Source organism: Gadus chalcogrammus, chromosome 14, assembly GCF_026213295.1.
Source record: "Gadus chalcogrammus isolate NIFS_2021 chromosome 14, NIFS_Gcha_1.0, whole genome shotgun sequence".
Lineage (NCBI taxonomy): Eukaryota > Metazoa > Chordata > Actinopteri > Gadiformes > Gadidae > Gadus > Gadus chalcogrammus.
In genome coordinates, this window is record NC_079425.1 from 17108619 (window position 1) to 17122589 (window position 13971).

Consider the following 13971-nt stretch of genomic DNA (forward strand, 5'->3'; position numbering starts at 1 on the left):
GGCAGTGTTTTGCTTTTGATTACAGCACATGAGGTTGTTCCCGAGTCTCATCATCAACCCAGTTAGTCGACATTTTTGTTGCATTACCAGTCACCCTCGGATGTAATCTTCCAATCTGGCGCCAGCCGCATGAAGGAAACTACATCAACGTTTGCTGTGAATTCCACTTCTTCATTCACCTACTCTCCGGAGTTCGTAAAACCGGACCTTGTCGCTGTGAACTCTGCAGACAACGACTTTCTCTTTTCACACATGGACTCAATCGGATATTACACCGATTTTGAAATAGGGAGATGGAAGGGGAAATCTGTTTAATGTCTGGTCCAACTGATTCAGACGTTTGCATTCTCACATAGAGCAACTCGTTAATGTCTGGATAAGTTCAGGGTTGCAGTGCAAGTTTGAAAGGGGCTAATGTTTACCATCCAATGAGAGCTCTCAGAAGAACATGATAATGGCTCAACTTTAACTTTGATGGGAAGATTAGTTAAATTAAATGGAAAATATTAGAGAAATGCACCTGGAAAGGATTTTCTTTGTGGTGAGATTTTAATACAAACTCAGCATGTTGACATTTCATCATTCTCTTAAAAAGTATTGGATCTTGAAAGTTACCAACCAAAACATAACAACAAATCAAATAGCACAACCGAGCATAACGAGTCTACGAAACGACATAAAAGAAAAAAGCATCCTACTGTTTTAACAATTTGCCTCCAAGACTGCCAACTCAATAAAGTTTCCATTATTTTCAATTTGCTGGGATGCAGCCAGAGGGGCTGCAACAATATTAGACCGTAATAACAGGAGATCCACAGGAAGAGGGGCAAGGCGGTCGACCAGAGGAAAGCTTCTGGCGGTAATGAATAATAGCGACATGGAGGACAGCGAGAGGGCACAGCGACCCCGCGCCCTGCTTCTCCGAGGTTCACAGCCAGTGTGAATATTGCATCAGCCCCCTCTGGTTCTTCCTGTACTGATCTCTTTTCAGCGAGACCAATAGTAGCACCGTGGGGGGTGCAGACCGGCCATTGATGAGGTAGAGAGGAGGAAAAAAATAAAAAACTTTTAATTGGTCACAAACCTAACCGATGCAGTGTAGAGGTTTTGACAGGCTCCAACCATTTGGAGCCTGTCAAGTAAGAGCTCAACAAGCCAACTCTGTTCCGTCATCCGTCTCCGTTTCTCTGTCCCTCTCCCTCCCTCTCTATTCCTACTCCATCTCTCTCTCTCTATCTATCCCTCCCTCTCTGGTTCTTTTCAGCTGCTGCCGGCAATTAAGGGCAGCAGAGACAAGTAATCTCCTTGTAGGCGACAGGGCCAGACCAGAGCAGGCATGTGGAGTGGGGTGTGCAGTCAGAGTTGGGGAGGAAGGGGAGCCGAGGGCAGGGGGTGGGTGGTGGGGTGTGGTTGGCCCCAGTCTCAGCCCTATCCAGTCCTCGCTTGGCTGCACTCAATCTCAGCCCAATAAAAAGGCCTTCATTGGCAGGGTGCAACTGAGCCAGACGGGCTGGGGAGCATGTGGCTTTTAAAAATGAGGAGGCCAGGTTATAGTGTTGGTGGGAAAGAGGGAGAGGAAAGGAACAGGAAAGATAGAGACAAAGGGAAACTGGATCAGAGGGATGGGCAGGAGGAGCACAGGCATAGGTAGAGAACAAGAGGGAGAGATTTTGAGAGATAAGGAGACGTGCATAGTAAAACGTCAGAGAGAGACAGAAAAACGACAGAAAATACTACTTAGTTAGCTATGTCATGGCTGGTTTACCCTGGGAATGGATCAATAGATGATTCTGTCTGAATAGTAGATTACATGAGGGAGGTGAAAGGGGGCACTGTAAACTATGGGCAACTTGTATAAGCTATATTCTCCCCCCCACTCACAAAAACACCAGATTTCCTGGTTGTAAATGTGTAACTCTAAAGGAATACATTGTGCCTGGGGCAGACGCTGCCTTTTTAAGCTTCTCATGCTGTTATTTGTCTTTACATCTCACAACATCTCTGTTTTTCTGTCTAATCTGAGAAAAACAATGGTGTTGTTGCACAATGTGTTTGGTGCAAACATTTGGCAATGCAAGTATAATATTCAAGATTCAATATCCTTAAAAAATTATGTTATTGATTTTTTATCAAATTCTTTTGTCCTGCTTCTCATTCTTAATTGAAAACAGGATGCTCTACCATTTTTATTTAAGCAACAATCTTATCATAAATAAGTGACCACTCTATACTAGCAATCTTTGCCCTAATTAATCTGTAACATTGATCGCATATTAAAATAATATTTGCCTTGGGGTTAGGAGAGTATTGATTTTTTTCCATATCACTAGTACATGAATGATTATATTATACAAAATACAAAAATGTCATTAAACAGCATGAATTATTGAAAAGAGCATTCTCAAGCTCTTAAATCTCCGCTTTCCTTCATGCAACATTATAGTATGACCTTGTTGGTTTGGTTTCTCTGCCAGGTTTCTCTTAAAAATGTACTGCAAACATACACATTTGCAGTTTCCACGACTTAGAAATGTCGGCCAAATAAACATTTAGATGGATTTTGGATCTGATTTGAAGGGCTTGCACAGTTCAATTAAATAGCTGGAGAACATTTCTATGGACACGGTTAGTGTTGGTGATTACAGCCACGCCATGTACGACGGATCCAATTCATTTTCCAACCTGTTCCGCCTAAACAGGCCGCCATTGAGGATCACTGTCACGTTCAATCTGGTTAAAGCATATTGGACCTGTGCAATGAGTTAATGAAAAATTCAGCACACTTCTTCACCTGCAGAATCAACTGGTGTCAAGTTTGACAGCGAACATTAATTAATAAGTGTGTCCAAAATGAGACACTGAATTTTTCCATTATTAATATCCTCAAAGTTAGCGGGAGAATGTTTTATGATGAGACTCCGAGTACAGAACATTCTTTTCTAATACAACCTACTGTGTTACACTACTCAACCCTTACTAATAGATAATAGAGATACATTTTACGGTAAGAATGCAATTGCTACTGTGAGTCACCAAGTCATTTGAGAAAAAAAGGATCCGCAATTTAGTGTGGTTTGGCTGCCAAACAAAGCCAATGCAAGGTTTGAATGAACAGCTAGTTTCCTTGCAGTAATGATACCAAACCTAATTCTATCACTGTTCATTTGTATTCATTGATGTATGCTTTGATGTGCATCAAGTCAGTGGGTCAATAAGTCACCAGTCAACATCTTGAAGGAATACCTTATAAAAGATGTAGGACTTAAAAGTCCTACCGCAGACAAAGGGGCGAGTTTTTTATGATTATTTTCCACCTCGATGACTTGGTAAACATAATGATTCACTTCAAGAGCTTCGTTAGTTAAGGGCTGGCCAGGCGTTAACCCTTTAGCTAGCATTAGCGATGACAGGTGTAGTGAAGTCATGTGTTTTCACAGAGAGATTTACACATGCTACTACCCTTAACCCAGTTCCACTTTCCCAGCCAGGTTTATGACTTCACCTCCTGGGGTTGGCCCCAGGGCAAAGGAAAAACAAGACAGCCACACAACAGTCGCAGACTTTAAATTTCAGCAAAATAACTGCTGTAACTTAAGTCTGCAACGTGTTGGCCCCTCAGTTAACACTCCGTTTGCCGAGAGGCAGGAACCCTAGAAACCTTTTAAATAGCAGTTTAAAAGGAATAGGATTGATATTTTGATCAGGGAGTTAAGGTCTTACCATCTGAGGAAGAATTGACATGTTGCTCACAAAAGTGATCCTTAAAGAAATCATCGGCATGCTACATTTCCATTCAACAACAAGTTCAAACAACTGCAACGTATTATTTGTGAATCACATTGACAAAGCCTTGGACCACAGCGCACTCAAGAGCACGCACACACACAAACAAAGAAAAAATAATCTCTTCTTTTAAACTTCCACTTCAAAGAACACCAGCGAATGTGGAGTATTAAAAGTTGTTATTCCCACCGCAGCCTTGTTTTATTTGCTCCATAAGGCCATGTTCTTTCTAGCACAAGTGCTGTTGGCAGAAAGGATCCAACTTTAAGTCGGGAGTAACAAACCAGTTTTCAGTGGGCACCTGATTTCATAATATGGAAACGGTGTGGGGAATTTACAAACCCATCTGTCCCCTTAGGTGAATGTAAGCTTTGATTTTGGTGCGGGAGTACAACCCTGTCCATCTGTGTTCACTCAGTCGCAGTGGGAAATGACTGCAACCCCCCCGTCCCCCCCCAAACCTCCTCCTCACCCCACCAGTCCTCCTCCTCACTCAAGGCTTGCAGACATAAGCCATTTAGGAAAAGGGCCACAGAAGGAAGTGCCTTGATGGCTGTTAAGAAAAGTCTTAGGTTTCCCCAACACCCAAAGGTTAACACTTATACTTCAGGCTTTCAAAGTACCAAAGTAAAGCAATCTTTTAAGGTTAGGCACCGCATTCTTTGCCATTCCATTTTGCTCGTTAATATAGTCTGAAAGTGGTACACAAGTAAAACACATTCAAGAGAAGAAGGTTGTATGCAGCAACACTGACAACAGTGTTGTCTTACACCAGTGTCCACTATGAATTGGTATACTCGACCGTGGTTGGTGTGATCATTACGAACATTATATGCATCTATCAAGATGAAGCACAGTTCAATATGCTAATTAGCATCCAAATACATCTAGCATAAACAAAATGATTGTTTCATTGGTTTGTTATAATATTTTCTCCATATACAGCTGTAAACAATTGTTCCAACCTTTGAGGAAATAAAATTAAACTATTGCCCCCGATTAATGATGATTAGGTTAAATACTTACAACATACAATGTTTCAGAACAGCACCAATGGCAGGACATTGTGAGCACTGTAATAAAGACAAATATTAACAATACCACATTGGTACTGCGATCCTTAGCAACAGCCTGAACGCCATTTCAAAGTTGACAGTAAATTATTGACAGTTACTGGAGCAGGTCGCTGTCCGCGCAACGGCAAGGGAGGCTTCCATTTTATGTAGCTAGCTACTGGGAGAATAACGTAATAAGGAAGAAGCTACATGCAACCATTTAATTACCAATGAATATTTACGGCAACATCCGATTCGTTTAGCTGTAAAACACATTGGATCTCTTGGATTGGACCAATTAAGTAATGAGGTCTTTAAAAAGGAAAGGCTTTAAAAGAAGATGCAAGGGGGAGCGTGCTCCGATATCATCTTCATGCTCTCTTTTCCCCACCCGATTGCATTACCAAGGAGCTGCTGAGCAGATATGTAAGCCAGCACAGTACAATATCATTTGTAATCTCTGACCCGGCATTGCCAGAAAACCTCTATCTCCCTCGCTTCTTCTTCCGTCTTCAGTCTGCCTCTCTCACCGTCTTTTGCTCCATCTGACGGACGCTTATGGTGGATCCAGTTAAGGCAAGGCTTGACTGGGAGACAACCTCTTCTCCCACTCAAACACACACACACCGACACCCAGCCTTGTGTATGCCAACGCATACAGAGATAGCAAAACCGAGCCCCCATGAAGGCTGACGGGTACAGTAAAAATATGGCAAGAAATGGAAATTATGAAGTAATCATAAGTTGCTGATAGAAAAATGGAAACCGTGGCAACACGTATATTTACGTGTAATCAGTCACTCAACAACAAAACGGCTACTGTTGAAGTCTGTTATAGTTAACTCTGTATGTATGGCCATATACAGCTGAGGAGACTTGTTGGTTCGTGCTCAAACTACTTCCCACAAACAAGCACCTATACCTCTGGAACAAACATTGCAAAGTTCTCTGGGGAAATATGGTGGGCAAGAGGACAACAAGCAGAACAAATCCTTAAATTATGGACAGTTTTTTCAGTCAGGCAGAAAAAGGGCAGCAGCTATGTTTTTCATGTCTCCTGAAGCTCCAGTGGCGGAGGTTTCAGCTGGTGGTGTGCCAACGCCTGGGGACCGAGCACTCAATGCTTTCCAAACACTGCCATCACATGACGTCTGGCTGCTGCCATGGAATAAGGCCCAGCATGGAGAAGGGAGAAATGTGCGTGTGTGTGTGCGTGTGCAAAGATACAAGAAAAAAATGGGAGGAAAGGGCAGACGAATTCAAAACCAAGAGGTCGAGAAAAAGAAGCACAGAAAAATAACGGAACGGATGCGCTTAATACTTGAAAACAAAACCTGTTCCAGGAGAAACATGCAACCCCCATGACCACAATCACCAGCAGGTACGAACAATGTGGCCTGCTAAGGAAATACCCGGGGGGAGGGGTGGTTGGCTGCTGAAAAAGTAGAGCAGCTTCTACAGAGAACTCAGATGGAGCTGTAAGTTAGGATCCAGGAAGGAAAAAAATAGACTTGCATGACTTCCTTTGCCTTGGAACGAGTCCAACATATCCTGACTCATATCCATTTCTCTTATTGTGTGCGTGTGCGCGTGCATGTGTGTTCACATAACTATCACATTACCACAGAAGGAAGCGCAGGCCTCAGTAGGAGCTTCCAGTTGGGACTCCCTAACGAGGGCAGCGGCCTGGCTCTGTTAAGGCTGCCACACACCGGCCCAACCGTTGGCCATCTGAAACGTTTGGGGGACTCGGACGATTTCGTGAACAATTTTTTTTCTGCGTTTTCAGCTGTCTTTGAAGCTTTTGGAACCGCTCGGACGGTGTCTTGTCCGATTCAACATTCAAAGTCTGAGAGCGTTGCCGTCTGAGGAATAGAGCCACCAATTGGTTGTGTGGTTCTAGCACACAACCTTCGAATCAGCAAGGGGCGGACTAGAGACTAGCGTCTGCATCATGCACAAGCGCAGAACGTACACGCTACTGTGTAGTTGCCAGTGTCGCGTTTCATTGCAACTTTTCTACAGAACGGGTCAGATGAGAGACAACGGAGTGGTTTGATAAAGGTAGTTGGCCGTTAGTTTGAGTCTGGGCTGTATGTAGGCCCCTTTAGCCTGAGCAAGAGGGCAAAGCAGGGTTGGGTCTCTTTACCAGAGCTGCACTTCTACTATGCAGTTTGGTATTGTGCAATGCACGCACACGCACGCACGCACACGCACGCACACGCACACGCACACACGCACACGCACACACAGTAGGGATTTGAACACTGTGGGATTTAGAGTAAAGCATGGTATAGTTTATTTAAGCCTCCCAACAGCCACTAGCCTTAATGTATTAGAATACACCAGGCAAAATGATTTGATGTCAAGTATTTTATAATGGACAAATGGATATAATTTCCATTGAACTATATAGGAGGCATACATACTAGGGCAGCTCACACTACACCACTTAATATAGAATAAGAGTGTCAGATATGTCTTTCCTTTGCGGAGGTGTTATCCTATAAAATAGATACTAAACAATGTAATTATTTTCCCAATACACAGGTTTCAGAAGGGGATTGTTTGTTATCTTGTTCCATCAGGGCTTAAAGCAGCACCTCTTCATAGACCAACACAGAGATCCTTTATTTTGCCATCTTTGCCCTCCATACCAAAAAGCCACAGTGAAAAAATAATTTCAACTCTCTGCAGAAAATGTTTGAAAGAATATAGCCCAAACAGCGATTGGAGACAGCGATGGAGACAGCGATTGGAGGCAGCGATTCATATCATCAGCAGGAAATAATTATTTTCTTAATGAATGAAGAGTGCTCACTTCTCAGCCTACCTAAGGCAACTATGATAACCACATTTCATATTGAGATGAACGATTACCATCAATTCAAAGAAAATGACCAAAACATAGATAAAAAGAGCCTTTCCCACATGTAAACTCCTACTTTGACAGCCAAATAATGGCTACATTGTGTATGTTCAAGAGTAGTTAGTGAAATATTTTAACACAAGAGCATCACATTTCCAATGACGTGTCGTTTGTTAAGGTAACGTTAAAAAGGGGCTTATCTGCTTAGTTCCAACTCGGTAAAGAAGACCTATTTTATGGCAAGCTTCTGCCTTTGTGTGTCAGCACCACTCATTGGACGATTCAGAGGTCTTTCTGATAGCACCAGGGCACATACCGACCACAAACACTAACACACAAACGAGCACACATCACCTAACACGCGTCCCTGTGGACTTTCAGAACTCGGTCAATACACCACTCCACTCCATTAAAAGGCAAACAGTAGCAGCATCTTTCTTCGCCCCCCCCTCCAGCTATGTTATGTTACAGTTATGTCTTCTGCAGAGTGGTGGACTCTGACCCGTGGCAACAAAACAACAGCGAGCCGTGCCGGAGTATATACTTGGTAGCACCATCAGTAGGAGAACAATTGCAGCAACAATGCCCTTATTATTACGGTGTGGTTTGACACAATCAATGTGAGGGTCATTCAGCAAGGGATAATGTATAGAACACCGGTCATTATTGGGAAAATAAGCCCCGACAGGACGAACAGGACACTGACGCGAAGTGGAGGGGTCTTGTTTCGCCCTTCGATGATGACCGGAGAAGTTCTATACATTATCCCGCTTATTGGACGGCTACTTTCCAAAATGAAAAAATAACTTCACACAGTCTCTTTTTACAATTGCGATTCGTACACTTGATCAGCAGAGAAATAGTCTGCCAAAGACGTTAACGTCGCTTAGCAACCGAATTCGCTGGGGTTGATAAGTTACCGGACTACTTGAGGAGTAATACCAAAGACGTAAATCAGAGGCAAAAAATTCACTTTCTTTGACAGTGTCATTAAACTATTGTCAGTCATTATACGCTTAGCAACGGTCAATTTTCGAAAAATACTTCATCGCCGGCAGTCAGGAAGGCCCATGCAAGTGAACGGAGCGTCCACGGCATTGAGAAGAGCCGTGTATGGGTCTCTTTGGGCCCAGTTCCAACGTTACATGGATTTATGAACCTGCCGGATAACTCAATCTTTTTAACCTATGTTTTAGGATCTCGGCTCGTCCCTTTAACGAGGCAGAAGGGCCGAGATTCAGTGGAGGATAGTGTGTGGGGTTGGAAAGCAAATTCTGCAAGTCGTATATACATTGGCCGCCGACGTGTGACGCGTGTCTGATGTGATCCATTTTACCTTGATGAGATCAAAAAGATGAACGCATATGTCTATGCGTACATCTGGACCCTTTGTTGAGTGAGCACCGGGGAAGTGAAGGGGGTTGGTTTGGTGTTAGCACACGCACGTATCATAATGGCTGGCCAATTATTAGTATAGCATGGGACACTGGGGATGGGGGAGGAGAGAGAGAGAGACTAGGGGGAGAATGGATCAATACACCAGTCAGTTTCTAATGAGGGGAAGGATCGGCCGGAGCAGATGGATATCCTGCCATGCCTGGGGTGGTCTCTCTGCACTATCTGTCAGCAGGGTTATCAGCTCTCTGTTGCACACTCAAGAGTGCATCGCTGCCTCTAAAGGGCTGTTGCTGTTACAGCACCTAATGCCCACTACTTCCGACATTCACATACACTACTGAATCCGAATCACGTCCCTTCGCCCACTTCATCTGCAAACAGTGGGGAATTTCATATGGCATACAGAGAGAGCAGATTAATTAAAAGACACACACACACACACACACACACACGTTAACTAGGTGTGTGTTAACACGTTTAAACGTGTATGGACTTTCCCAGGCTCCCATCCATAAATAATACCCTAATCGCTATTCCAATGTGATTTTCGGGGCTCTGAAGATGATGGCCGACCGTATCTTTCAGTGGACCCCTTTAACCAGCCACAGCTGCCAGCAGGACAGTAAATCCACAGCCTTAAACTCCCGCCCAGCCATGCCAAACGCCTGCTTTCTCCCCAGCATTAGCACAGCACACATGTCTCTGTCCCCAACCCCCACACACCGACATGCACGGAGAGCTTGAGCCACTAAACGCTAAACGGCCGTGGCCATAGCGCCTGCTGCAGTGAGCTGCCATTACGCTCTGTGGTGTAGTCTAGATCTGCGCCTGCATTTTCTTCGATGACCTCTTTCTCTTTGTTTTTCTATGGTGCCTTTTATCTTCTTTTGTAGTGCCTTGTGTGGGTAGGGGGTGTTATTTATGACTGTTCCGTGCTAGTACACACACACACACACACACACACACACACACACACACACACACACACACACACACACACACACACACACACACACACACACACACACACACACACACACACACACACACACACACACACACAAATGTGATTTTACAGCCCTGGGTGGAATGAGTGGTTGAGGGGAGATTGATGGCTGGGTACAAAAGGGGGAAACCCCAGTCGTTCAGAAAGCCAAAGCAGCAACGGTACAATTACACCCCGCAGCAAGTGAAGGAGATCTAATGCACGAAGCCCATGTCGCAACGTCCAGAGACATTGGGAGATTTAGTCGATAATCTGCATACACACTCTCCAGGAACTATTAAACAGCTGACTGCAGTTAGTCTTTCTCCATGGTTTGGCATGTCCCTACTCTAACCATGCAGATTGAGAGGAGTGATGTGCAATGCTGTATTTTGTCTCCGAGCAGACACAGCGGGCAGGAGATTGGAAGCGGGCAGAAAGCAGCGGCACACTATTGTTCTGCTATTAATCAGCATGAGGTCTCAAGTCTGTCTCAGACACCCGGCGTTTCCCGGCATCCGCACCACCGATTGCATAACAACAGCAACAGCCTCTGTATTTGATGGATGTGGACGTAATTAAAAGGAGATTGGCAGTAGCTGCACCATTTTGGGGGAAGAAGGGATGCAGAAGCAGGAATGGAAAATGAATTTCAGTTGCAGCCTAGCTGGGTCTTTGGGAGGCTAATTGCCTCCACTGTGGAATGCTTACAATGGGAGGTGCTTGTGAAAGGTGCAGAGTGGCCTCTGCTGATGGAGAGCTGTACTGCAACCATATTTATTCACGCTACACGCATATTCAGTCTTATCTTTCTGTCTTGAGCAGAGCGATTCTGACAAATTATTTTGTTATAGATGAATAAAGTACTCTGAATCGGATTGTTTTGTGGGCATACAAGTAAACAGAAGGAGGTTGTGATTCGGGAAAATAAAATGTCACATGAGTAACGTGGGTGGGGGGGAAGTTGAAATAAACTTCAACTGATAAACATCAAAGTCTTTCTATTGAAGACTGATACGGGTTCGATCATTCCTCCATGCAAACAGAGGTTGATTGGGATTTTGCATTGACATATGTATAATAGATATGATAACCCCAACAGAGAACTACATACCTGTTCCCTGAGCTGGTCCTGGGTCAGGCAGTCGGAGACGTTGACACAGCCCAGCAGGCAGCCAGTAGGGTAGTCTTTGGGAAACCTGGGCTCTGCAGTGATGACAAACAGACAGTGGTCAACACCTTTACACAGCATCACCTCTGGAGAAATGGTCCCAGTAGCCACACATTGACACCCAAATCCTCAGGGCGCTTAAGATTGAGCTAGCTCAAAGTAAAAACGCTAGAACTAGACCGTCTGTAGTGAGCACGAGCCAGCGTACCTTTCTTGTAGAGCTGGCAGTACATGGACTCCACCTCAGCTATTTCCTGAGGAGTTGGCTTCTTGGCCGCAGCGGAAATCCATAGGCGGCCCCTGTGGGACGTGTACCAAGTTCGCCCCTCCATTCTAAAATGAAAAATGTGTCACATTTGGTACCCATAAGCACATGTGACTGTCCTATGGCATGTGTTGGTATTTGGATAGGTTGCGGTTCCGCTCACCTCTTGATGCCCTTGACCAGCAGCGAAGCCCACGGCTGGTGCATGCTTAGGCACCAGCCTCCATCAGAGATCTCCTGCAGCTCTCGGTCCTGGAGCCTCAGCCTGGATCGCTCTGGCCCAGCCTTGTCTTCCGGTAAAGCCACACCTTTCTCTGGTTGCCGCATGGAGCTGCCCCCTACGTCCACCCACTGGGAAAACACAAACTTTGTTTCAGTGGAAATATCGCTTGTGAAAGCTTATCATAATGATGAAAGTAAATACAAATTGTGGAGGGTCAAGTGCATCAATTTGGTTGGTTTGCATTAAAACATCTCTTTAAAGGGCTCATGTCATGGCTCCAGGTGTGTCTAGGTGGACACACCCACTTGTGATGTCACTATGAAAACCATTCCTTCCCTGTGCCAAACGGCGTGTACCAGCTAATCACACCCACACCTGGAGCCATGACATGAGCCCTTTAAGCGAAGGCAATACGAAGCATTGGTGGATGTATTTAGAAAAGTAAGGACTTTTTTCCCAAATGTCTTCCACGGTTCAAAAACATTTTAAAGTAAATGCAACAGATAATGAATCCAACCCTGTAACCAAGGTGACTGGACACTCACTCGGGGAGCCGCCTGTACAATGTTAGGGTTGACCAACCCTCCGAGGGGCTGCTGCCCGCCGTGGTCCCCAGAGCGCCGTGGGGACTTCAAGAAAGAGTCAGTGCTTATTGCCTTTACAGCCTCATCCAGCCTGCAACCATTACACTTTGTCAGAGGAGAGTCTACCTGTCTTTCTTAACAATTGTATTTGTCCAGAAAAGCACATAAATAATATAAATAAATCATGATCACGAAATCAAAAGAAAGATGGATGTCTGTACTCACTTATTGTAGTACTGGCCAAAGTTCTCTCCCTCATCAAGAACTTGTCTGCCAGCAAAGTCCAGGGTGATCTTCCTGTCTTTTCGCGAAGCATGGCGCAGTTCCCGTAGCTCCTCGTCCTGCTTCCTCAGCTTCTCCCGTTCACTTGGTGACAACCACTGGTTGGAATCGGTGGCAAAGTAGTCCGACTCATCGTCCAGGACCTGGGTTCTCCTCACACTGTAAACACATGAAAAACACATCAAGACCATGATGATGAACGAATGAACATAAACAATTTGATTCTTTGTAAAAGGTTTAACACCACCGTATCTTTACGATCCCCTACATGTTCCGTTTTAAATGTATGACAAAGGCATTGTAGCCAAGCCATTCTTCTGATTCTATAACCCCCACAATTGTTGCTATTACAGAAGAAATATGGTGGTGATATTAATAGCACTACGGATTCCATAATACCTGTTCTTATCATACTCCAGAAGTTTGTCTTTATGTTGGAGCGCCTTTTCTAAGCCTGCGTTCATCCGAGCTTCCTGGTGTGGGAGATAATCTCTGTCTGAGGACTCTAAAAGACACAGCCCAGCACCATGAGACAAACATAAAGGAAAACATCAGCCCTTTAAAGTGTAATTCCGGCAAATATTTAACCCAGGGTATTTTTCAGCATGAAAACACTTAAAATAAGCCCTCCAGACCCTTTTTTCATTGATTAATGGAAAAAAGGGTAATGGATTCCAGGTTAAAAACAACAAAGTTGTTGAAGCTTTGTTTTATGTGTAGGGACCATAGTCATGCTACTGCAGTGGTCTTTTGCTATTTTGAGCAATATTTGTGGTTAAAAAAAATGCAGTTTTGAAGCGTTCGCTGTGCCCCTAGCCAATAGCATGGAGCCATTTGGGCTGTTAGCGTCGCTCCGGGCAAGCTCTATACTCATTGGTCAACCAAAAAAGTGTCAGGAGGGCTTATTTGACGTGTTTTCATGCCGAAAAGGACCCTGGGTACAATTTTTGCTGGAATTACAATTTAAACTTTTTAGGTTCGTCCTCCTCAATTGAGCTCCTGCTTGTGTTTTCACCCACCCATGAGTTTCTTTCGCAATTTGAGGCTTTTGTTGGAGTCCCGCTGAAGAATCTCTTGCTCGTCTCTGGTGCACACCTTTATTTGTGGGTGAGTGAAGGTGTAATCAAATCAACTGTATTTAAATAAACAGAATAACATTCACAATAATACCATTACAATATAATATTGATATATAAATTTGGTGAAGTACATTTTGGGTACAAAAACAACAACAATACAATCATGTTGCTAATAAAAACAATGCATGGTGACTAGATTACTGTTGTTATTACTTATCTTTGCACTCTCTCTCGTTCTCCACTACTTTTCTCTAATTTTCTCTCTGCCTACCCCCGG

General features: G+C 44.2%; 1 protein-coding gene across 2 annotated transcripts in view; it reads right to left on the reverse strand.

Annotated features, from left to right (window-relative positions):
* trip4 (thyroid hormone receptor interactor 4) overlaps positions 1–13971 on the reverse strand; it is a 55404-nt gene that overhangs the window by 39592 nt on the left and 1841 nt on the right. For both annotated transcript variants that reach the window (XM_056607462.1, XM_056607463.1), the window contains exons 5-11: positions 13635–13710; positions 13015–13120; positions 12559–12774; positions 12295–12424; positions 11690–11877; positions 11470–11594; positions 11205–11296 (exon numbers count right to left, since the gene is read on the reverse strand). In XM_056607462.1, coding sequence (XP_056463437.1) covers positions 11205–11296; positions 11470–11594; positions 11690–11877; positions 12295–12424; positions 12559–12774; positions 13015–13120; positions 13635–13710 — 933 coding nt within the window. The remainder of the gene's footprint in view (positions 1–11204; positions 11297–11469; positions 11595–11689; positions 11878–12294; positions 12425–12558; positions 12775–13014; positions 13121–13634; positions 13711–13971) is intronic.